The sequence below is a fragment of the Oryzias latipes genome, chromosome 10 (genome assembly GCF_002234675.1).
Source record: "Oryzias latipes chromosome 10, ASM223467v1".
NCBI lineage: Eukaryota > Metazoa > Chordata > Actinopteri > Beloniformes > Adrianichthyidae > Oryzias > Oryzias latipes.
In genome coordinates, this window is record NC_019868.2 from 28739294 (window position 1) to 28765062 (window position 25769).

At 41.8% G+C, this 25769-nt stretch overlaps 1 protein-coding gene across 1 annotated transcript in view; it reads left to right on the top strand.

Annotated features, from left to right (window-relative positions):
- The first annotated feature begins 298 nt into the window (after positions 1-298).
- fat2 (FAT atypical cadherin 2) overlaps positions 299-25769 on the top strand; it is a 93915-nt gene continuing 68444 nt past the window's right edge. Inside the window, exons 1-2 of the mRNA XM_023959404.1 lie at positions 299-530; positions 21434-24694. Of these exons, the coding sequence (XP_023815172.1) occupies positions 21463-24694 (3232 nt within the window). The 5' untranslated portion in view covers positions 299-530; positions 21434-21462. The remainder of the gene's footprint in view (positions 531-21433; positions 24695-25769) is intronic.

A 25769-nucleotide genomic window follows, 5' to 3' on the forward strand; every position in this document is an offset into this window, starting at 1 on the left:
TCCTTGTTCGGACTTGAAAGGAATGTTGCACAGTGTGGAAACATCCATTTTCCTAACTTTTTAATGTAATGTCTTCATGTGTTTTCTCTTTTTTTTTTAATCAGGGTGAATGTTCTGAATCAACAAGATGGGACTGGATGTACAGTATCAACACTCACTGCCCAGGAGCCGCCTTGGCTGAGGACCAAGGGCCTTGGCTCAAAGGCAAGGGGAGGGGGAGGGGGCCCACAATCTGTGCACATGGAGGAGGCGTGTGCGTGTCGCTATAGGAGGAGGAGGAGGAGGAGGGTGGGTGTGAGAGGTGGGTGGAGATGTGACTCCTGAATGTGTGGAGGTGTTTTTGGTGCAGCTCGGTTCAAAGTGGCCCCAGCGTTCGGCTGCTGACACCGATGCGTCCTGCTGTCGCTCCTTCTCCTCATGGACTTCATGGAAATCCTCGGTGGAGCCGGTGGGCCGTCTCCATTCCAGCAGAGGAGGTTTGACATTTGAGAAGAAAGTATTCCTGGAAAAGTTACCTAACTGGACCTCAGGTACGTTTGCTCACACTCACACTCACCGCTGTGCGGATGAGAGGCCAATTATTTATGAGCAAACATGAATGAACAAGAGTTCAGAAGTCTATCTTTTCTATGATTAAGAAACTTTCTGACAAATGTCCATGTTTGCTGATTTTTACCCTTATTTTACAACCAAATCTCTATTTTTATTGTAATTGCAAGAATCAGAATTAAAAACAGAAATACTTGATTGTTCCCACATTGATCCAAGAATTGTAATCATAAAAAGTAAGTAGAATGATATAAAAACAAAAGAAATGTGAACAAATAGGTTGGTTTAATTTAAACACTATTTGCAAACAGCACACAAATGTGCAGAAGTTATCTGTTACCCTGTGAGTTATTGTAAAATGTAGTTTATTACATTTTCAGAGGAAAAAGAGCAGAAATCCAAACTGATTTGATGCTTTAGACATTTCAAAGTTTGCTGCTATGAAACTTGAATCTCAGTTCAATGTTTTGAGAACATTTTGATTGCATCCATTTAGTTTAACCCATTTAAACAATTTAAAAAGTTAAGTTTGTGTTGCTGATCAAGGGTACATATCTCATTTCATCAATACGTTCAAAAACAGGCAGAAATCAATGGTAATGTGGTCCAGTTATTTCAATAGAAATGTCTTCATGAGTTGCTTTCACCCTGCAGAAACCCCCAAATCAAACTCTTCATTTACGGCATCATTTGAAATATTACGATTTAGTCAAGAAAAGTACAAAATCCCTATTGCCATGGCAACAATGCACTCATTGTGAAGGTAAAAATGTAAAGTTATGGAGGATTCAAAGAACAAATCCCAGCTTAAAAACTCTAAAGTAAAAAAAATATATGTTAAAAAGTATAGTTGCCATTCAGAATCAAATGTTGACATCCTTGTAATGGTGTTATGTCAATTATATTTGATTTGCAAAATACCTGCCCCCTAATTGTCCCATCGTCAGCACAAAACCACTTAAAATGACGAGCATCATGTACCAAACACCTTTACTCTTTATCAATCAGTCCCGTTGCATGGCATTGCTATGGCAACAAAATGAAAGGAATAGCTTATATAACAAGAAAAAAAAACTCTATTTGCTGAAACATGACATTAATCTGTTTACTGTTAAAACTATTGGCTGTCTATGAGAACTGGAGTGAGTGACATGTGACATCATCCACAGAAAATGCGACCAAATGGAATCAATTCAGTCCCTATTTTTTCGCGAACAGGACGCCGCCATTTTGGAGCCAGACGTTTCCAGTAGTTGAGTTGCTCTGAGTCAATGTTTCTATTGCAACCACTCTAGCCAATCAAGAGTGAGCTTGTTGGAAGGACTAACCCCTAACACTTTAAGAGGGCTTGGAAGAATCTGTCAATCAAACCATCTGAATCTTGGTAGTTTGATTTAAAAAAAAAAATGGATTAAGGCGTCTGATTGGTCAGTGAATAACTTGAACTAAAGAAAAATATCATAAAAAAAATGAGGATTATCAAGAACATGTTGAATAAATGTATTGGAGCCAGAATGGTTCTTCTGACCAATAGAACGACTGAGTAACAGCTGGTTTTTCTCTATAGAAGTCTGTGGGATTTTGGCTTCTTGGAGGAGTCGCTCAGTCCAGTTCCCATATACAGTCGATGGTTTTAGCTATCAACCTTATTTCTACCAGGTCAGCGAGCAGCTTAAAATTTTGGCTTGACGATATCTGAGGAAATGTCACATCTTCAGAAGAAGGTGCAGGTCTGAAGATGACGCGTCGGTTCCGAGCTGGAGGACAGTGTCCGGATGAAAAAAGGAAAATGGTTTAATCTGACTTTCCTTCTGTGGAATTTTAGAAAAACTGCAGAAAAAAAGGAGAATTTGAAGCATCAAGAACATGAAACCAGTTTGAACCTCGAAGCTGCTCATATGTTTGAGGCTTGAGTCAAAACTCAGACTTGTAATCCTCGGTAGTTGTGGGACGGGTGGCAGCAGAGATATTTTTTCTACCCCACCCCTCACCCCCCTGCCCCCTTGTGATTATGGTGGGTGTGCTTGGGCGGCGTGTCCGTTTAACTTAAAGCGAGTCCCTTAACCTCTCGATTTAACCTTTCACCCCTGCAATCACATGACAGAACCCCACAGCTGGGAGACCCTCCCCACAGAGAAATCCCCCCCCCCCCCCCCAGTGTGTGCAGTATAGAAAGCTTTTATTAACAGAGCAGGGCAGAGGTGTCATCATGATCATGCGTTGGGGGGGTTTCCACCCTCATGTGTTCCTACTTGAGCACGGATGTGGATCCAGAACTGACACTCCGGTTCTTATGAGCGCTGATCCTGTTGGGGGGGGGGGGGGGGGGTGTTATGTTAGACTTTGGTGACGTAATTTAAAAAAGGACAGTTTAGTAAGTAAACAATCAAGAAAAAAGAAAACTGTGTCTTATTTTGACATGTCTCAGTGTTTCTGGATACTTCCTGTTGTTGCACCTGCCTGTGGCTCTTCACTTGTGACATCTGAGGCTCAAAGGACATTACAATGAGCAGGACGAGTGTTTGGGAAGGTAAAGCAGCTGGACAGATAAGATCTGACTGTTGTGGTGCCGATGCTGTGCTGCAGATCCACCTCATTAACTTCTACATTAACATCACAGGCAGTGGCTGCACACGCTTTGTTTTCTTGCAAAACATTTTCAAAAGTGAGCATGTTTCATATGGAGGCGTCATGCAGGCTCTGTGGCGCTTCGTTCTGGAAGTTGGTCCTTTCTCACCCACTGTTTTGGTTCAGTTGGGTACGATTGGGATTTGACCTTCATTGACCTTTGGGAGCATGAAGTGGGTTCCTCATAATTACAACCGACTGAAAGTTGGATATTGAGAGTTTGTGGTTGGGAATGCTGTCGGGATGCACTTTTGTTCCCAGATAGTCAGAACCACAGATTCACGCTGGACCAAGGAAGACTTTAAAATGTGGAGCGGTTTAGTTTGTTGTCTGGACTTTTCTGTGGGTCTGTGAGCCTAATGATCCTTCCTCAACACACAGGTCTCTTGGACAATCTGAGACATTTTGCTTCACACGCTGTGATTTTTTCCCAAAGGAAGAGAAATGAACTAACAAGTGGGTTTGGGATCATACCCAGGACCTTTACAGAAACAAACTGATTACAGAACTCAGCAGGTCTGATGAAGGCCGGTTTGCTTCAGTTAAGCTGGTCTGTAAATGAAGTCCAATCGTCTGGACGAAAATCTCTCTTTTGTGACTTTTCCTCGTCTACTTTAGCTTCAGAAGTCTCTCAGTCTGAATAAAGACGTGTTGGTCCAGCGAGGGTCATCACATTGTGATTGAAAGTCCAACTTTGTGATATGTTTTCAAACGATGTTAAATTTTTTGTGGAGAGTCAGGGAAAAACATAAAATATTGGACTCCATCGAGACGACTGTTGTTGTGAATTTGGGCTCTACAAATAAAATTGAATTGAATTGATTTGAACATAAGCTTGGCCTGTACATCACCAGTGCCCTCTACGTCACGAGCGGCCTGTACGTCGCATTCAATGGCTGCACGTTTTGCACGTAGTGGCCAAAAGCGGCTGTAGAAACTCGCGTCGAGATCTCAGTGCTGTCCCACCTCACTGTTGACTCTGGATTACACAAAGTACCAAGAATCTGACTATAGAAAGGATGGAAGAATTTGAATCATAACAGAAATGGCGTTTATGGTACAAATCAATGTAAAAGTATTCATTGTTAAGCAACCCCGCCCCTGGTGTTTACCCGACAACACTGTAGTCGTCACACAGCACAAACGTTTTACATTGAAGAAGCTGCAAGAACTCCACGTTTGAGAGAAGAACAACGTCTCTCACGTCTTACAGCTCTGCAAGAACAAATGACGTCTTCCGGTTTATTCCCATCATTGACTTTTTTATTGTATTAATTTTTATGAACTGCACTGTTTATTGATTCGTTTAAATATGAACTTCTCTTTTAGTTCAGTGCTTTAATGATTTTTGATCAATCTTAAAGGATAACTTTGATGTTATTTCTTCAATTAATTTGAATTTCTTCAACAATTGTCCCATTGAATATCTTAAGGATAAATGTATTCAGACTTCAACTTTTCTTCCCTGCATGGCTGAATATTAGTATTAGTTGTGTTTTTGCTGCCAATGACGATAGTCACAGTTGTTTTTGCTTCGGTTTAGTCTAATTTTCAAGACTGCAGCCATGTTTGTTCCAAACTCTTTCTGTTCATGCTTCTTTCTTTGAAGAGGCAGTTGATCAGCCTGCTGGACAGAAATGCAGTTTGTTCACTGAATTTGGATATCAAACACTTCTGTTTTTCTTTTTCAACCACGTCCACGTCGCTCCGTCTTTCCCAGGAATCCAGCGCAGACCAGATGTTGTCTTGTGTCCTGCAGGTTGGGGTGGTGAAGTGCTGCTCAGGAGGAGCACGGCTGAACAGAACCTGAGATCAGAAGGAAGGTTTATTAAGCAGAGTTAATAGTGTCTGTGTGGGCTCCTCGTTTTGCTGCAGCGTTTGTTTCAGGAGGTTTAATTGGTTTGTGAAACATTTTACAGGCTTTAGCTCAGCCCATAAAGATTTAAGCTCTTCTCTCATGAACTCTTGTGGAAAGAGTGGATTCATGCTTCATGTTTTTCATCCTCAAGGCGGTTTTATGGATAACACCATGAAATATCTGGTTACGTTTAATTCCTTCATCCTTTTCCAGTGTTGCTATAGCTTGAGTGGAGGTTCTCGCGTTGTTTTCTTGTCCCTGAACGTTTCTCCTCCCTCCAGTCCCATCAAGGTTGAAGTCCCTGCAGACCACTGCTGCACAGCTTCATCTCCACGGGAGCTTCTCTTTGGTGAGGTGGGTGTGAGAGTGGCTGGCTTTCACACCGCGCCCTTCTCAACCTCAGACAGAGGGTTAGCGCCGTAACCCCGCCCTGGTCTAATCCAGGAGCTCTCGATGAAATCTGAGCGTCTTCTTCTTCAGCCGGGAAAAAGTCTCAGCTGGCATTGAAGTGTCGCCGTCATGCAGACGCAGAAAGGAGCAGAAACTCATGCCTGGTGAGAGAAACAGCGGGTCATTTATGGCAGCAGATAATGAGTGGAGGACGAGACGTTACCATGGTCCCGATAACAGTCATGCAGGACAGATGTGATAACGGGGGAGGGGGGCAGAGCGCTGGAGGACAATTCCCATTAATGACAGTTAGAGAGACTCGTCCAGACGTATTCAGACCTACCTCTGACCCCCAGAAGCCCCTCAGCCCAGATTTAATTACCATCCACAAAGACTTATTAGAGAGGAGGAAAAGTTTATAGAGTTTCTGTTCTCTGGTTCAGTTTTTACATTCCCCTTCTGTCCTGAAGCCTCCCTGACAGCACCCATCTGTAGCCGGATTTGGAGGTTTTAGTGTGAGGTTTGAATCAGAATCTTTATGTATAACACACTTACCAACACTTCAGAAGACAGAAAATGCAAAATTAAGTATTAAAAAAGCAAAATAAGTCTAAAAATTTAAAACAATAGCATAGAATTACATAAAAGACAGATGCAATTAAATAAAACCAGAAAACCAAATAACATTTTTGGTAAAACTTTAACCGTCTAGAGACAAATCTGAAAGGTTTGGCCATGAAATCCCTTAAAAGTGGATGCTTTTTTTTTTATTACTTTATTTTTATTAGTTTTTGTTACATGTAAACAAAATAAAAATCAAAAACAAGGGTCATTCTAGGTGCTCCTTGTGTCTATTTGTTATAAAGTATCCATTTTTCCCATTTTCTGTGTAATGGTGCCTCTTGCAGTCTCAGCCTGAATGTTATTTTTTCCCTTGAATGGATGTCGTTAATTGTTGAAGTCCATTGCTCCTTTGATGGGATGGACGCAGTGCCCCAGTTCCTGGTAAATGATTTTTTAGCGGCTAGTGACATAACTTTAAATAAGTATTTGTCACTTTGGTGGACAGAGTTCCCTGAGAACATGTACAAATAAAACAGTTCTGGTTCCAAAACACACCATTTTCCAAAAACCTGTCACATTTGAACACTTCCAAAATACATGAGAATGGTCTACATTTATTTCTCCACATCCACGCCAACAGCTCTGATTTGTTTTTAACTGTTTGTTCTTCAGTTTTGGTGTTATGAAAAATCTAATAAGGTTCTTCAGGTGAACTCTCTCCACGTTCGTGATCCGGTGGTGGTATTGTGGTGTCTCCACATGTCTAACCAATCCTGCTCAGTTATCTTTATGTTTAATTCTTTGTCCCAGTTACATTTAACTTTTAAAGTTGTGTTTTTGTCATACTCCATTAGAGTTTTATATAGAGTACTAATCACTTTAGAATTGCTGTCTTTACATGCCTTTGTTATTGTTTGAATGATCTCACCCTCATCCCCAGAAGAGCCGCTTTGAATTTTAGTCTTATAATAGTTTCTCATTTGTAAGTATCTAAAAAAATCCAGATTTTCAAAGTGAAAATGCTTAGACAAGTTCTCAAAACTCTCCAGCTGCCCATCCTTCTTTTCTGATAAGCACCATAAAGGTGGGTGCTTTTGTGTTTTTTTGGAGATTCTTTCTGCAAAAATGGAACAGAAATGTACCTCAACATTCTGTTTTCTCTGAACTAGAGAAGTGCCAACCAAAAACAACGACGCCTAAGGAGATAAAATGCGAATGGATTTGAATGTTGTGTGTGGTTTTTGCAGCTGAAATCTCATCTGAAGTTCTAGAGTTTCTGAGGGAATTTCGTCCCGTTTTGTCGGCTTTGTTTTCAGACAGTGACGTTCTGATCTTGGACTCAACTCGCCGCCAAGCTGTAAATATTTGACAAAATATGAAAAAAAGTAATCCAAAAGTACAAAGGATGAGAACAGAACTCTTGAAGGATAAATTTTTTTTTGCTCTGAGGACTGTTCAGATTCAAGGTCATCTTCTTCTGAGGACAGAATTTAAGACTTTATTTGCTGCTGGCAGAGATTGCAGAGAGCGAATCTCGATAAATCAGGGTCAGAGGATCTCCATCAAAACATTTGCAACAAGGTCAGACAGACTGTGCTGCATACGTAATGCCAAGTCTGTTTTTAATCAAAGCAGGGATTGAAAACCATTTAGAGCGATACTCCACTCAGAGTCTGTGATGTCATGGGGAGGATGGAAACGCGGAGGTAAAAAAATGGACGGTTATTGATCAGCTGTCATCTTCATCCAACACGTCTGCTCCTACACCTGGCTGTGGTTCCTGTCTCCGGCTCGACTCGCGCCTTTGACTGTCCCCACAACCACGGCTGGATGAAGCTCGTCTGCTGGACTTTTATATATGTAGTTGTAGATTTAGATAAGTTAATTCTTCTCTAAGAGTTCTGGTAAATCGCCTGTCCGTCCTGGGGGAGGATCCCTCCTTCATGTGGGCACCCCTGAGGTTTCTTCGTTTTTTCCGGAATCCGTTTTTTTTTTTTTGGGAGTTTTTCCTTACCGCGAAGGGGGGTCTAAGGGCAGGGATGCCAGTATAGCTTAGTCAGTTTGTTAGTTCATTTTAGTATTTTTCTATTGAACTCTTTGTATTCGTGATCCTTTTGATTTCATGTTTTACTTCGAAGCCCATCGAGACGACTGTTGTTGTGATTTTGGGCTATACAAATAAAATTGAATTGAAAAAAAAAATTGAATTGTTACTGTGGTCTGTAATCCTTCCTGAAGACATGAGTCACAACCTGCCATTGCTTCCTGAAGGAGCCATGTGGGTTCACACACAGGAAGCTGCTCTGTTTCAAAAAAAACAGTGATTGATGATCACAGAAGTCAGCGGGTCTGATTAAGACCAGTTTACTTCAGTCAAGCTGGTCTATAGTCTTAGTCACATGTAGCCATGTGGGGGTGGACCCGTCCGGGGACGTTATGACAATTGTGACGTCCCATTGTCGTGCACGCGTATGGATACGGTGTCCTTACGCCACACTTAGTTGTTAGTGAAGTGCAAATGGGCGTGCACGTGATATGTAAGCGCCTGTCAGATGTCCACACAAACTACCCTGTGATTGTCAACTTTTCTAATAGTCAGACTTCACGCAAAGGAGCGCGCTCGTCTCACGTCAACAGCACCAACTGGCTCCTTTGGAGGGGAGTTGAAAAAAATCAAAAATATGCATGACACCTACGTCACCCCAATGTGGTGGAAGGCGCTCACTACGACCTGTCGTTCAAATCATTCCCATAGAAAGAATTGTGTATGACCTTTTTTTGCTCCATGGCTTCACCAAGCGGCCTAAAACCTAAAAATGTTATTTCTACCCTTTTTTCACCCACAGAAAGCCTGTATCTACCCATGAGGACAGTTGTGACTGAGGCTTTACCTTTACTTGTAAATGAAGTCCAAACGTCTCTGCTTCTGGACAAAAATCTCCGGGACTTTATCGTAAAAGTCCTCCTCGTCTTCTTTTAGCTTTCAAAGTCTCTCTGTCTCCATGGAGATCAGTTGGTCCGCCATCGTGTGAGATGTCCATCATTTGTTACTCCACAGATGTCTTTTTTTGAAAAACTTTTGAGCTGACAAATCAAATCCACCATTTTTATGGTCAGAGAAAACATAACAAACTGACCTCTATTGAACTTTAGTAGCAACCACTGAAGAACAAGCGTGAGCTCTGGAGCTCTGCAGAACCCAGAGACACAGAAAGACTTTCCTTTAGAGACAAATCTCTAGAGATACGTGCATCAGAGGACGTCTGCTAACTGTCAAGAGTGATGCACGGTCAGCAGAGTATGGAGCGGAATGTCGGCTTGTACCACACAGAAAAGTATTAAAGAGGATTTTCCTTTAGGGTTTTTGACAGGAACCAACTTTTGAACTCTTTCTTTCTCGTCTTAAAGGTTTGTGTTTGAGCTGTCGGCGAACAAAATCCTGCAGAAAATCCCAAAGTTTCCATCTCTTCATCAACACCTCTTCAGTAGTTCAGTGAAGCCGCTGGGAAAACGGTCTGCTGGTGTTGGCCCTGCCTGAAGGAGACCAGCTTTAGTCGTTTATTGTGTGACATTCAGAGGTCGTTCCTCTGAATCCTGAAGTAGGGAAACTGAAATCAAGTGTTTACAAAAGTGAACACTTAATAAAGTGACTCCATCCATCATGGCTTAATGCTGCAGCACAGTCATTACCGCCTTAGGTTGTTGTTGTTTTTCTCACTTTTTTGGATTAAGATGGAAATAAATTGAACTTGGTCATTATGCAAATGGGAGTCAGGAAGTGATGAAATGTAAAAGAGAATTATTATTTCATGTTCTTGACTGGTTAAGAAAAAAATCTATAGAATATTGATATTTTTTAATGTAAGGATAAAGCCACCTGGTTCATATGAAGCACTTAAATTATTTTTTATCAGACACTGGGTTTGTTTTGTGTAAAACCTACCGACATGTTGCGGCGGAATGCCTTCCGCCTTCGTCAGGGTCGTGACACGGCACCATCTGATGACGACCCTGACGAAGGCGGAAGGCATTCCGCCGCAACATGTTGGTAGGTTTTACACAAAACAAACCCAGTGTCTGATAAAAAATAATTTAAGTGCTTAATAGAACTTATAGACACAATGAACTTCATTGAATCACCTGGTTCATACTTGACCAGATGTCAAGAAGAAGCCGTTGAGACTCACTGTTTTGGTCATGGCGAGCCCAAAGCAAACCTATGGCGTGCTGAGTGGCACAGAGATGGATGTCCTTCCTTTGAAAAGTTTAACAAATGGAAAAATGTGCATTTGAAACAAAATCAACTATCTAATCGTTCAATTGTTCATTTAAAAGTGTAGAAAAAGGTTGATAAAAGTTTTGCAAAGACACCTCATGGATGACTTGAACCAGTTCTGTAGAAGAAGAATCAGATTGTGGTTATTAGGCTCAACTCATCTCTCCTGGTTTTTAGAGGTTGTTGTGTTTTTTGACATTCTTTTGAGTTTGGATGAAAGTAAAAAAATACAGAATATAGATGTAGAATTACCTGAATTCTAATAAAAGACATAAGAGAGGATTACAGACCCAGAACGGTTCTTCTAATAGAATGACTGTGGAACAGCTGTTTATTTCTCTATGGACGTCTAGGGGATCTTGGCTTCTTGTAGCCACTTCCTGTTTGGAACACCAGTCCAGTTCTCGTTTACAGTCAGAGTTGTGACTTTTTACTAACATTAATGCTGTACTTAAAAGTGTGATTCCTATTAAAAAACAATGTTTTGGTGGGAATAGGAGAATGTAAAAACTACGTCACACTGTCTCTCACTAATTTCAACAAACCTTTTAATCCACTTTCATTAGCTTCATATAAATATCTCAGGGATGAAGGGTTTAGTCCTATGTAAAAAATATATATATATATATTGAAGAAAAGTCTGTTAATGTATAAAAATAGTGTCTTTGTATGTTAGAGGTTTTTTAGAAAGTGCAGGCATCCCGGCCAGTACCTCATTGTGATATTGAATTGCCGTTAAATCCACTGTTCTTGGATTACAGTTTGTCTGGAATCACCTGACAGAAACCAGGAAGCAGGTTGATATAATGAACACCGTCACAGCAGGTGGGGGAATAATAGCGTCTAATTATAGTGACACAGAACATGCCTGGATTTTGTTCTTCCATTTAGAATTTGTTCTTCACTTTTCTATTTCTGCGTCGCCTGGCACACTGGTCCAGAGGACCGGACAAAGGCGGGCTGCTAACAATACAGGTCGATAATCTAAGAGCTGCAGTCGCAGCCTCTCAGGAAGCCAGGGCCTCTGCTGCCTTTAAACTGACAAAGACCCACCATGCCAGCAGGACGGTGTGTTTTTGGATGGGCGGTCCCTGGGAGTCCCCTGGAACGGGAAGGAATGGCTGATAAATGTTTGTCCTCTTTACCCTTTGGTCATCAGAGAGAACCAAAGACTCAAACCAGCCAAACTGCCTGAAAATACAAGTATTTTTGTCTGAAACGAGGCCAATGAAAAAAGGTTTTAAAAAAATGCCCACATGTTCTGCTCGTCCTCTGATAATCATCTCTGAAAAAGCTCCTGCACCAGCTGACATTTCCAAACTTTTTCATGGTTCCTGCTTCTTCAGATTCACGCAGTGGCTGTAATTCTCCTCTCAACACACCAAACACACAACCGCTTCTCGCTTTTGGTTCTCCTCCTCTTTTGGTTCAGTTGCGTTCACACTGATGTGAACTGGACCAGAGCTTATATGTGTCAGAACAGAGATCCTCATTCTGACATGTGCCTGAGTTTTTTTTAGTTCTGGGGAACTTTCAGACCTGCTACGAGAAGAATATAGTATCCAACTCAGTGGCCTAGTGGTAGAGTGGGTGTCCTGGAACTGGAAGGTCTTGAGTTCAAATCCATGGTCGATTCATACGACAGACTCTGAAAGCGTTTGACCTTTTACACCATCAATCCGCTGGTTTTGTGGCGGAGAAAAGCGGTTTTGGGTCGTTATGCAACACTTGACATTCACATTTGATGGCGCAAATGGTCAATGACCTACAGTAAGTCAAAGAGTGTGTGTCATTGTGGTGTTAAGGGGTTGAATTGGGGGGTTGAACAACCAAATGGTTCCTGGGCTGGGTCTGCAGCTCAGTGCTCCACCAGGGGAAAGGTCAGATGTGGAGAACAAATTTCACACACTCAGGTGTGGATCAAGTAATGCGACTTTGAGTGGAGTGCCATAAGAAACCAGTTCTGCGGAGGATCAAACCTGCCTTTGCTTCCATCTGCTACCTCTTCTCATTGGTGGAACAGATCAGGTTCAGGTCTTCAGTAGGATGTTTGAAAACCAGACAGGACAGGACAAATGGAACTGATTTAAAGGTTAAAGACCACCTGATCATGAAAACGCACTTCATAAAAGAGGTGCGTTCTTTTTGAACCCAGATTTCCTTAGAATACAGAAGACAAACGTTTCATCGCAGCTTTTCATTATAGGTTTGCCACCCCTAATGCACTTTATGTTGCAATCTAATTGCCCCCTGCAGTTACAATAAAGTATTTGAACCTTAAACCTTTATGCAACTTTATGCTTGTAGGTTCTGAAGAAGTTCATAATTCCTGTGACACACCGTCACCAAGGAAACAAAGTAAAGTTTAGCCAACGAAAAGAGTTTCTTTGATTTCTATGTTCAAACTTTTGGAAGTTTTTTTTTTTTTATAACTTTATTTATTGAACATTTTCTGTATTAAACAGACATACAGAGTGTAAAATGAAATGTAAAAAAAGCAATGTGTAAAAATAAACACTCACATGTCAACCCGTCCCACCCACCCCCGTCAACAACCCCCAGAGACCAAGTCAGACACAAAAAATAAATTTAAAAAAACACAAAACACTTGGGCTTTTTTTTTTTTTTAAATAAGAAATACGTCCAGAAAAAAGAAAAAAAAAAAAAAAAAAGAAAAAAGGTAATTAAATACGTAGTAATAAGTGAGAAAACCAGGGTAACAGCAGTGGCTTTTTGTTGCACTGGTGCTCAGTCAGCCTCCAGATTGTGAGGAAATGTCAAGGAGTCCACATATTGTAGGAAAGGGCTCCAGGTCTCATGAAACGCCCTGAGTGAGCCTTGAAGTGAGTACCTAAGCCTCTCAAGTTTGAGATTGTAAAGCACCTCGCGGACCCAGCGGACATGCGAAGGGGGACGGGGGAGCTTCCAGTTCAGCAGGACCAGCCTGCGTGCTAATAGGGTGGTAAATGCAACGGCCCGCTTTAGTGCACTCGGCGTGTCTGAAGTTGGGGGGAGACCAAATATTGCCGACATGGGATTTGGTGTGACGGTGTATCTGTAAGCCCTCGTTAGTGTATCAAATACATCCGTCCAAAGAGCTGCGATCACTGGGCATGACCAAAACATATGGGCATGATTGGCAGGAGAGAGATGGCATCTGCTGCAGGCATCACTAATAGAAGGATAGATTTTGGCCAGTCTGGCATTGGTATAATGGACCCTGTAAACAATCTTACATTGAATCAATCTATGGCGGGCGCAAATAGAGGACAAATGGACAAGAGACAATGCCGACCTCCATTGTTGTTCCGTCATGTTAAGGTTTAGACTGTCTTCCCACGCAGTTTTGACAGTATCGGACGGCTTTGAGGATGCTGTCCAAATTGACTTGTAAACGCTTGAAATGCATCTATTAACAAAAGGGTCTTTGGAGAGAAGAACATCCAGAAGAGTTTCTGGTGGGCGATTTGGAAAATGAGGAAACAGTTTTTTAACATAGTCAGTGATCTGGAAGAAACGGAAGAGATGTTGATTCGGGAGGGCATATTTCTTTGACAATTGTTCAAATGAGGAAAATACATTGTTAGTGTATAAGTCAGAGATTGATTTAATCCCATTCCTGTGCCATAGTTTGAATGACAGATCTGTTTTGGACGGATCGAATCTGCAGTTTTTGTAGACTGATGTGAGGACTGTAGAATTTATAAGGCCGAAATGTTTCCTGAATTGACTCCAGATTTTCAAAGAAGTGGACACCACTGGGCAGGTATGGACACTGGGAAGGGGAAGCTGTGCACACAGTATTGAGCGGAGACAAAATTCTGAAGATTTCCCTTCCAGTTGAGTCCAGCTTGAAATGGCCGCATTGTCGTCGTTCATCCAGAAAAGAAGTTTCTGGATATTTGCTGCCCAATAATAAAATCTTAGGACTGGCAGGGCCAGTCCTCCCTCATCCTTCGGGGCTTGTAAGACTGATTTTCGCATACGAGCCGGCCTGCCCGACCATAAAAATGATGAAATGGTCCTGTCTAGCTTGTCAAAAAATGATTTGCCTAGGAAGATTGGAAGATGTTGGAATAGGTAAAGAAACCTGGGAAGGACGGCCATTTTGACCAGACTAACCCGACCTGCAAGCGAGATCGGCAGAGCTGACCAACGTAAAAAATCCCTCTCTGTCCTGTCAATCAGGGGGGTAAAGTTTGTATGGTAGAGCCCAGACAATAATGGGGTGACCTGGATGCCTAGATATCTGAACCCACCAGGTGACCACCGAAACGGAAAAGTAGAGGAAGGGATCATTCGGGCTAGGTCATTGATAGGCAAAAGTTCGCTCTTCTGATAATTAAGTTTGTAGCCAGATATATTGCTATACTCTTGTAGGATATTAAGGATGATGGGAACGGAGGTGATAGGGTCTGAAACGTAAAGCAAAAGATCATCCGCATATAGTGAGACCTTATGGACTGTGCCTAGACGCTTGATGCCAATAAAGGCTGCTTCTGAGCGTAACCAGATGGCCAATGGTTCAATAGCCAGGAGAAACAACAAAGGAGAAAGAGGACAAACTTTTGGAAGTTTTGTCTAAACTGATGTTATCATGTTTACATGAGTAAATGAAAATGTTTGCACACATTTATTAGAGCCTCAATCGAATCAACCAAGTTGAATGAAAATGGGACTTTTTTTGTATCATGGAGAGCTGAAACGCTTTTGTAAAGTCAATTATCCAAAGAAAATCCCCAAATGTTTTTTTTTTCCAGTTTATAATATTTTTGACCTGCAATAGATTTGAGATTTGTGTGAACAAGTCTCGTCGTGTGTTTTCCTGCTCCTCTAATGAGCCGTGAAAACCGGCGGCGGCGTTTCTGCGGCTCCATTCTGTGACATTCTTTGCCGTTTGACTCAAACTCTCACTGTTAAAAAAAAAAAAAGTCTTTTGAATTGTCTTCTACAAACCCGCATCTGAACAAGAACATAAAACGGTCGGTTATGTCTGCTTCATGCAGGCCTGTCAGACTCTGGTTCTGGTGAACCGCTGGCGTTTCAACGGTCTAAATCAGGAGTGTTCTGTGAGTTAGGATCGGTAAAGACCGGAAGGTTGGATGAGAAGCAGGACGAGCCGCTTAGGCCTCAAGTCTCTGACCTAATTATCAGTGTGTGTGGCCACCACACACAGACTTTAGGACTTAATGCTGCAGTAAGCTCGAAAGCGCTTCTTTAACCCTTGTGCTATCCTAGGCACTTTAGCGTTGGGAGTTGGGTCATCTAGACCCACTAGACAGTGCTCTGAACCTTTTTTCTTCAATGATTTGTGATCTTCACTGGTGTCCATGGATTACATGAAATCTTTCCACCTTTATCCACCTTTGTCATGGTAGGGAGAACACCTCAATGGAAGGGTGGGGTCATCTGGACCCCATAGGATAGCACAAGAGTTAAAGATTAAGGTTTGACTTGATTTGGTTTACTAAAGGCCAATAACACAAGAAAAAAAAGCTTTTCTTTAAAGTTATTCTCCCATAATCTGAAATTATTACAGCAACATGTTTTTCCATAGAATTTAACTTTAGAAGATTTTTTTTGTCTTCTTTGAACAAAACGTTTACAAGAAACAAAAAAAACGTAATCACACAAATGCTTCAAGTTATGTCAGACGAAACAACTACTTTCCACATCTAGAATCTGCTGATTCAAACCAAAATCATCTTTAGAAGCTGCTGAAAGAATGCAATTAAACCGATCCACAATAATAGGAATGGCATCATAATCAACCGTTTATTTTCTTAATTATTTAAGATAACTTTTGTTAGATTTACTCCAATGAATTCCTGGATTATATTTAATGTTGGCTTTATAAGTGACTAACATTTTCCTAATGTCAGCTAGAAACTGTTTGTGGAGTAAAACTGCTGGAAAGAGATGAGATCAGAGAAAAAATAAACGCTAAAGCATCTTTTATACGAAAAAGGGACCAAATAAGAAAACTATCACATAGACCTACATACATTTTAAGTTTTCTAAATGAAAAGGTTTAACCTGAGGAGAACCTGAGAACAATTTTCTTCTAGGCTTTTAAAATTCTTTTTTCTTCTTCAAAATATTTAAATATTCAAAATAAGTGGCCAAATTTGAACCCTTGGGTTCTCCAGGGTTAAAGTGAGGGAATGATTGACAACATTTCAGTTATGTCATGCTAATATAAAACGATGCAAAATGATGAAAATGAAAAGAATTATTCTAATTTAAGTCCCAAAAAGTCATCATTGTAAGTTTTTAAATTTTGCCTACAGCAGCTATAATTAAACGTGTTTATTTCCTTTGAGTCGTTTAGTGACAGAAATACAGATTTGTCATGACGCATCTGAGTTCAAATACACAAATGTTCCCACAGAAAGTCTGTTTTTTTTATGCTGCTTTCAGTCTGCGGTGCTGAAGACCTCTGTGACCTAATCTGTGTGGAAAAGGGAGATTTAGCCGAGCAGAGAGGGACCCTCATGTTCTCACTGAAAGACGGATAAAAGCCTGGAAAGGCCTTCCCCGTCTGCACTGGGGGGGCGTCATGTTGTAATGGGATACAGCTGCTGAACGTGTGGTTGCGGGCCGCCTCCTGGATCCCACCGCAGGCGAAGGGGGGAGGGGGACAGCAGCGAGTGAGCAGTGATGACCACGAGCCTTTGCCCTGCAGCCACCAAACGTTGGGACCCGCCTGCTGGTGGGGCCTCATCAGCTGGGGGGGAATGCTGGAATGCGGCCCGTCACTCCCCACTGTGACCGACGAGCTTTTTGAACCAAACCTTTGGTTTTGAGACAGAAAATCGTGGCGGTTCCTCTTTGGTAAATGGCGTATACTTATACAGCGCTTTTCTACCTAGAAGGCCCAAAGCGCTTTACAGTCACAGACCCATTCACCCAGTCACACACATTCACACACACATTCACCCCCCCAGCAGAACGCACACCAGGCCAGCAATAAAAACAGGATTTCAACACGTCCGGACAAAGCAAACAGGCTGATTTGTGGGATTCATTTCATGCCTGATAGAAGGTTTATTGCAGACAAATGGAGCTCCTAATTCAAAGGTGTTTTCAGTCAGACAGTCATCCATCGTCCTCTTCCTCCCTAACCACCCTCCTCTGGCTGTTCATTATGGGATTTACCTTACGATGACATACGATGTTGCCAAAGAGGGTTCGATGCCCTCCTCTGTATCAGCAGAACAAATTGTTGAGCGTGTGGGTTCATTAAAAGTGTTTTCCTTTGAGTAACAATCTTAAGGACTTTTTACTGAACTGAGGCTGGAAACTTGTGTCAGACTTTGAAAATGACGTTTGTGTTTTGAATTTCTGGATTCATGTTTTAAAAGTGCGAGTTTTTTTTTTTACATTTTCAGATTTTTGTGGAGAGAATTTTGGTACAATCTTCTAAAATGTTTCATATTTAGACAAGTTTCATTTTTATTTTGTGTGTGTCCTATTTCTGGAGCTTTTCCAGCATTCTTGGCTGTTTTAATTATCAAATCAAACTTTATTTATAAAGCACTTATACAACTGTAACACAAAGGGCTTTATAGACCTAAAGCAATTAAAAATGAAATTATGAAATACACAGAATGACCCCCCACCCCACATAAAATGCCTTATGAATAAAATCTTTACGCCACCCCTTATTATCTGCCCCCACTGGCTGAGCACGGTTTTGTCTCCATGGCAACCATTTGGTTGTTTTTTTCCCCACTTGTTGGTGACAAACAGGTCGATGTAATTGACTTGGACAACGGAGATTCTTCTTTGACCCAACAATTTACGGTTTGAATTTTCACTGTTTTTCTTGTAAAAACATGGAAACAACAGGGAAACGCCACTTCTGTCAGCTTTTTACGCTAACGATATTTGAAACTTTTGTTTTCCCGTAGTCTGTAAAAATATGAAAATTTCTAACTTGGTCCAAATCTGGCCATCCCATAATAATTTGAAAACGTCTTTTTAATATTCTTAACACATTTTATTTGTGGACTTTGAACTTTGTCGTTGTTTTTGTTTTTTGAGCCCCATAAGAGATTATGTCCCCGTTCCTTTTTTGGATGGGTTTTCCCACTGTGATGTCATCATTCTTTTGTTTCTTTCTGTTTTTTTGTTTGTTTCACTGGTACTAGGTGTGTGCACCTTTTGGTGAGTTTTTGAGTTTGTGGCAGGGGGAAATTTTGGCTCAAAGGCGCAGTACGTTGTCGATTCGCTGCTGTACGACACAAGTACAAACCAGAGTTTCTATCGTTTCTTCTGCCGCTTGAGACGAGCCAAAACCAGGACCACATGTTCAAATCCTTCATTTGCCAAAGTCCTCAGCAACGTGTTTTCCACTTTAGGACTCGTGCTGGTGTGCGGAGGCCCTGGTTATATCCTCCTTTACCCCCCACACTACCAAAGATATGCAGGTCTGCTGCACTTCAGGTGAAATTATCCGTGAAGTGGGGCTGCCCTGCTGAAATGTTAACACGCAGATCCTTTATGTCTCAACTAGGATTAATATTTAAGTTGATGCGGAGGACAAAGATCCCTTTTAAACCTGTAATTATCGCACTGGGGACTATTTTCATGTACTGTTATGAAACCCGTTCAGATCCAAATCCGTTATTGACATCTGTTTACGTTTGATGTTAAGATCTTGTGCATTAGCGGCGAAGCGTACCGGCTTCTCCGTGAAGAACTTTCAAAGCTTTCGTGGAAGAAACAGCCAGCAAGATTACAAAACTTCGTACATTTCTGTGAGCCCATACGGGCCCCGGACTGTTGTAATCTGCCTGCCTGTCACAGGGAAAATGAAGATAAAATCCAGCATACCTGTTACCCTTCATTTATAAACTGCAGCTCCAGTCTACCTGGAGGCTCCCACGCCGCTCGGCACATTCCACCGTTTTGGGGGAACTGCTCTCAAAAACCCGGAGAAATGCGGAGATCACGTTTGACGCTGGCATTCGTAAACGTCTTTCGTTTACACACCCGGATGGACCGAGTCATGTCGGGTTCTGTGTTCTGACAATGTTATTTTTGTCGAGACGCCACAGGGGTGAAGGGGGGAAAACTTGACAACGTTTCTCAATCTGCTTCCTTCACTGCTCTGTACATGCAAAGTGTGTTTTGCTCCGGTGGAGCTGTCAGACAGGACGTGAAGGACGAGGGCTCTAACCCACGGCGCTGTCTGCTGTCAGTTCTGGAAGCCGTGACATTTCAGCCGGCACCGGTGTGGTCCTGCAGCAGATGGAGGCTCATGCCTCTGCAGCGCACTTTGTCTTTGGAGTTCCATTAATGACAGCCTCGAGGGAAAGTGAAGTCTCCAAGCCTTCAAACCTGTTCAGATGCTGAAGGACACCAGTGAGAGACACATTCTGCACCTTCCCCTACAAACGGAGTTCACCCAGAGCACACCAGAAGCTCCTTGCGTGTTGGGGCAGAAAAATTATCAGGAAACGCCAAGATCATTTGAATATGAATAGATGCCAAAGCAATTATTAAACAGAAAACAGTAACCTGAAAAGATCTTGTTTAAACGTAAAGGAAACTAAGACCCAGACTATTTTAAAGAGCAAAATACATTGTGTTAAAAGAACAACAATGGTAGAAATATAAAAAGGAATCATTGCAACCAATAAAACTACTCAAAATTTGGATTAGATAATTCTATAATGAAGTGTTTGGGCCACCATTCAAGACGGAAATAGACAAATATATCAAAATAAAGTCATACAATTATCGGTAAAAGGTTCCACAATTATTTAAAAAAATGCAACAATTCAGAAGAATAAAGTCAAACGATTATGAGAATCAAGTTGTGCAACTTGTGGCCCGGCTACAGACTAGCGACCTGTCCAGGATGTCCCCTGCTTTTACCCATGAGTGGCCAGTATAGGCTCCAGCAGCAATGTGTCTTCGAAGGGACAAAACGGGTTTAGAAAAACAATGAATGAGCGAAAATTGTACAATTATTAGAAAAAAGTCATACAATTATCACAAGTTGTGCAAAAGAAGACGGTACACAATTATTAGAATAAAGTTGCAATAAGTCTTAAAAACAAGTTGTAAATTATAATTTACTATTATCAAAACAAAGTTATAAAATTAAAGGGACAAAGGTATTCAATTATCAGTATGAAATTGCACAAAGGGAAACAATTGTCACAATAACCCTTGTGCTATCCTATGGGGTCAAGATGACCCGATCCTTCCATTGATGTGTTCTCCCTACCATGACAAAGGTGGATAAAGGCGGAAAGATTTCATGTAATCCATGGACACCAGTGAAGATCACAAATCATTGAAGAAAAAGGTTCAGAGCACTGTCTAGTGGGTCTAGATGACCCATATCCCAATGGTAAAGTGCCTAGGATAGCACAAGGGTTACAAGGGTTGGAGAACAGTTGTAAAACTATCAGCTGAAAAAGTGATTTTTTGAAAATAAAATGTTTTCTTTAGCTTTTAAAATGTTTTCGTTTGCAGACAATTCAGAGAAATTTGCTTAAGAATCTGCTTTAGTCTGTACACAAACAATTTTACGCCTTTATTTATATGTATTCATTTTGTTTTATCTTTTGGTGCCCCTAATGTTCCATCGGTTTTAGGGAAACAAATAGTCAAGATTTGACAACAGAATTTCCTTTCATTGAAGACGCAGTTCCAGTGATTTGGATACCATCATATGTGCGATTATAGACCTGAAAAATGGCCAAAAGAAATTAAGCATGAAGGAAAAAAGAGGTATTCTCAAATTAAAAGTGAATAAATGATCAAATGATAGATAACTTATCTTCCCACATTCAAAGTTTAGAGAAAATTAAAAGGGTTAATCATCAGAAAGAGTTTTGGCTGTCACCCATGTAAAAGTTTGGAGGCAGGCTTCTGGTTTTTGAACAGTTGCTTTACTTGTTTTACAATTTTTCTTTTCTTCAGCGACAAGTTTGGACGAGTGAAAACGACCGCAGGCGTCCCCTCTGCAGCTGTGCTCTTATTTACTGTATATAAGAAGTGTTTGTACGGCCGTTATGTTGTTATGTGGTTTGTGTGGCAGCTTTACAAGCTGAGACAGATGAGGAGGACCTCGTTCTTTTCTTTTCTGTATGGCTTTCTTTTTCTTTTCCATTTCTAACCAGCATGTTTTACTCCTGATCTTCTCACAGGCTTGGGGTCGACAGTGGAACTGCTGAGGATGGGAACCTCAAGAGCGATGCGCCTCCTTTTAGCGGCGTTGCTGCTGCACGTGGTCAGAGGTCTGACGGGAAAGGGAAAGAACGGCTCTCCACTCAGGTTTACTCACCATCTATACAATACCACCATCAATGAAAACTCTCCGCCTCACATGTATGTCGACACACCAGTAAAAATGGGGATTCAACTCGCAGACTCTCTCTGGAACATCAAGTACGCCGTTGTTGTTGGCGATGACGATGGCCTCTTCCAAGCAGAGGCTCTCTCAGTTGGAGATTTCTGCTTTCTCAGGCTGAAAACCCGCAGCAGCTACTCCGCTCTGTTGAACAGGGAAGTCAGAGACACTTACACCCTCACCGTGGAGGCAACGGAGAGTATTTTTGATCTCAAAGCAAAGACAAAAGTCCTTGTGCAGGTGCTGGACACAAACGACCTGAAACCTCTGTTCTACCCTGCCTCTTACAACGTGGCCATCAGAGAAGACACGCCGCTGAAGTCGAGCGTGGTTCGAGTCAGCGCCACGGACGCCGACGAAGGCAGCAACGCAGAGTTTTATTACTTGTTCACCAGCAGAGCTCATCCGTTTGCAGTCGACCCCTTCACAGGCACCGTGAGCCTCGTCAAAAAGCTCAACTACACCCAGACGCAGAAGTTCGAGCTAACTGTGCTGGCTGAGGACAGGACAAAAAGGATATCTGGTGTGCAGAAGTTTGGGAATGCCGCCCAAGTCAGGGTTTACATAGAAAAGATGTCCATGGTCTTTCCAAATATAACTCCGCCCCCAAAACCTACAGTGTCTGCAGATGGAGAAGTGGACATCAGTGTCCATGTGGAGCCAGGAGTTAAACCTGTGGAAAGCCTTAACATCGTTGCAGGGGATCCTCACAAGTGTTTCCAGATTATTCCTTCAGGTGTGCACGGCAACGACTTTCACGTGATCTCCACCAAGAGGATCATGTGGTCTCAAACTCTGTTTGGATTTAATTTGTCCCTTCAAGCCAAAGATGGTAGTTCGCCAAGTTTACTCTCTCCAATTAAAGAAGTCCACATTCCACCAGATCATTATAGCCCCTTGATGTTTTTGGAGGACACCTACATCGTCACCCTGAGTGAATCTTCACCCCCTAATACTCATGTAGCTAAAGTCTCCGTCTCATCAGTCCCCTATAACGTCACCTTTAGCATGAAGAGTAACTCCGACAGCTCAGATTTCAAAATAAACCCCAAAACTGGAATCATCGTGACAGCTGCGAAATTCGACTACGAGAAAAAAGATCGATATGAGTTTGATGTTGTGGCCAATCATGGTGAGGCAGAGACTCATCTTGTGGTTGAAATTACAGATGAAAACGACAACAGCCCCCTGTTCACGCAGACGTCCTATCAGGCCACTTTGGATGAAAATACTCCTGTTGGCAGCAGTGTTGTAAAGGTCACAGCTTGGGACAGCGACAAGGGCAAAAATGGCTTTGTGACCTATTCTATTGCACATTCAGATCCCTTACCTTTCACTATAGACCCTTTCACAGGTGTCATTCTGACTTCAGAACATCTAGACTTTGAGCTGGCTAACCGGCTGTACCACCTGAGGGTTTGGGCCTCAGACAGCGGCAGCCCTTTCAGTCAGGTCAGTGAGTGTCCTGTCACAATAACCCTTAACAATATCAATGATAACTTCCCTGTGTTTGAGAGGGTGGGCTGCAACATCACAGTACCGCTCGATTTACCGGTGGGTCGCGAAGTCGCTAAATTGTCCGCCTTTGATTCAGACGAGTTAGAGCAGCTGCAGTACATTATTGAGTCAGGGAACGAGCTCCAAGTCTTTGGAATGGAAACCTTCTCTGGAGCCCTCTTCCTCAAAAAGCCAATTCCTCCTCAGGAGGGTTCATTCACTTTTCGAGTTGTAGTCAGTGATGGTAAACATCGCTCAGAGGCTTCAGTTGTCAGGGTGACGGTCAGAGACAAAGGCGACAAGCCAACACTCCACTGCTTGGAAACAGGCATTCAGAAACAGCAAACGGACAAACTTATAGAGTCAATGAAACCAGTTTTAGTCAATAAAAAGGAAGAATCCTTCTCAGACCAGCACATCACCAACCGGCACACTCCCAAGTTTGTGAAAAGTGTCCCCAGTTCCATTGACGTTGTTGAGAATCATCCTCTGAACTCCACCATTCTTCAGTTTAAGGCAGCAGACGGTGATTCGGGGTTCAACGGTCAGGTGGTGTTCGCCCTATCAAGCGGCAATGAAGATGGTTGTTTCTGCATCGACACTTTCTCAGGAGAACTTCGGTTAGTTTGTTCTTTGGACAGAGAGAGTAAGGAGTTCTACATTTTGAACATCACAGCTTATGACTTGGGAATGCCGCAGAGGTCAGTGTGGAAACTAATGGCCGTCAACATCCTGGATGTTAACGACAACCCTCCCATGTTCGATCAGCCCAGATATGTGATAAGAGTGCCTGAAAACACAGCGGTGGGTTCGGTCGTTTTCACAGCTCAAGCAGCAGACATGGACACCGACATGAGCGGGAAAGTCCAGTACCTCCTCCTGACATCCACCGATCTCTTTAGAGTAGATGAGCTGACTGGAGAGGTGATAGTGACGGGTCAACTGGATCGAGAAGCCGTGGCCAGTCATAACCTCTGGATCCAAGCAAGAGACCAGGCCAAGCATGGCCCTCAGCTCTTCTCCACCATCAGCTTGTTAATAATTTTGCAGGATATAAATGACAATCCACCTAGATTCGTACCCCCGGGGTACCGCATCAAAGTAGCAGAAGATGTTCCTGTGGGCACCATTCTACTTTGGGTGGAGAGTATTGACTTGGATCTGGGCAGAGCTGGTCTTGTCTCTTACAACCTAAAGAGCACAGAGAGTGGCATTTTTAACATCGAGCCCTCCACGGGAGCCTTGACTCTGGAGAGAGAGCTGGACTTTGAGAGGCGACCAATGTACAACCTCACGGTCCGCGCAGTGGACCACGGCCTCCCGCGCTCCCTCTCGTCCTCCTGCTTTGTGGAGATCCAGGTTCTGGACGTCAATGAGAACCTATACAGGCCGACATTCTCAGAGTTTGTGTATGAGGCTGCAGTAATAGAGGATGCAGCAGTGGGGAGCTCGGTGGTGACGCTCACCGCTTCAGACAAGGATCTAGGCCGGGATGGAGTCGTCAGATACCACATCCACGATGGCTCTGGACTCGGAGTTTTTACCATTGACGAGGAATCAGGTAATTCTATTCAACCATTGGTATCATATTTGATATGCATTTCTGAGACTCCTATCTTATTAGCATGACCCAAACTCAATTTATAGACCCAATGTAAAGAAACTAGTACGTGTTTTTTTGCCCTTCAGTGGAATATCACCCCACTAGGCGCAGAAGAAGGGGCTTTTCTGTGTCATTTCAAAATGGCAGCTTCCATGAAATCTCAAAAACACTTTTTGAAGGGAACATTAACTTTTAAAACTTCATGGTGAGAATTATGATGAAGTTTTAGGGCAACCATAAAAGATAAATACATACAGTATATATATTTATATATATATATAACGACCCTTTCACCCTTCCGCGGGTGGTTTCTCACCTACCTCTACGAGACTAACCCTAAACCTAAAAACGTTAGACTTTTTTTCATAATTGTGCATAGATTTTTTAGTTTGTCTTTCAAAATTCTACGTCTTTACTCTCATAAAAGTTTGACTTTTTCTCATAATTGTAGGACTTCATTAAAATTGTGACTTTTTTCACAAAAAAACTGAAATTCTACGACTGTATTCTCTGAAAGGTTTAACATTTTTCTCATAATTGTACAACTTTCCCATAAAATTTAAACTTTTCTTCCTAATTTGTCTTCTTTATTCTCGTAAAGTTTGATTTTTTTCTCATAATTTTACAGAGCTTGATTTTTTTCTCATGTTTTGAATTTCTTATCGCTAAAGTCTAATATTTGTCTCATAATTGTACAAATTCATAAAATTTAGACTTCTTAATTGTACGATTTTTTTCTTTCTTTTGTGGTAGCCCTAATATTTCATCGTAGAGAATAACTCATCCATTGTTAATCATTTAGATTTACTTGACAATTATTTTTTAACACATGTGCATCATGTTAAAAATATGTGTATCAAATTTGAGACATTGGATAAATAAGGAGCTTTTTCCTCAACTCTCATGTTATTTTTTTTATAGCTTAAACCATATTGTCAATATATCTCGTATAAAATTACATTGCATTTTTTTTATTTCCCGGATTTCATCAAAGCTTTTAAAAACGTTTAAATATCAAAACAATGTAATTTTC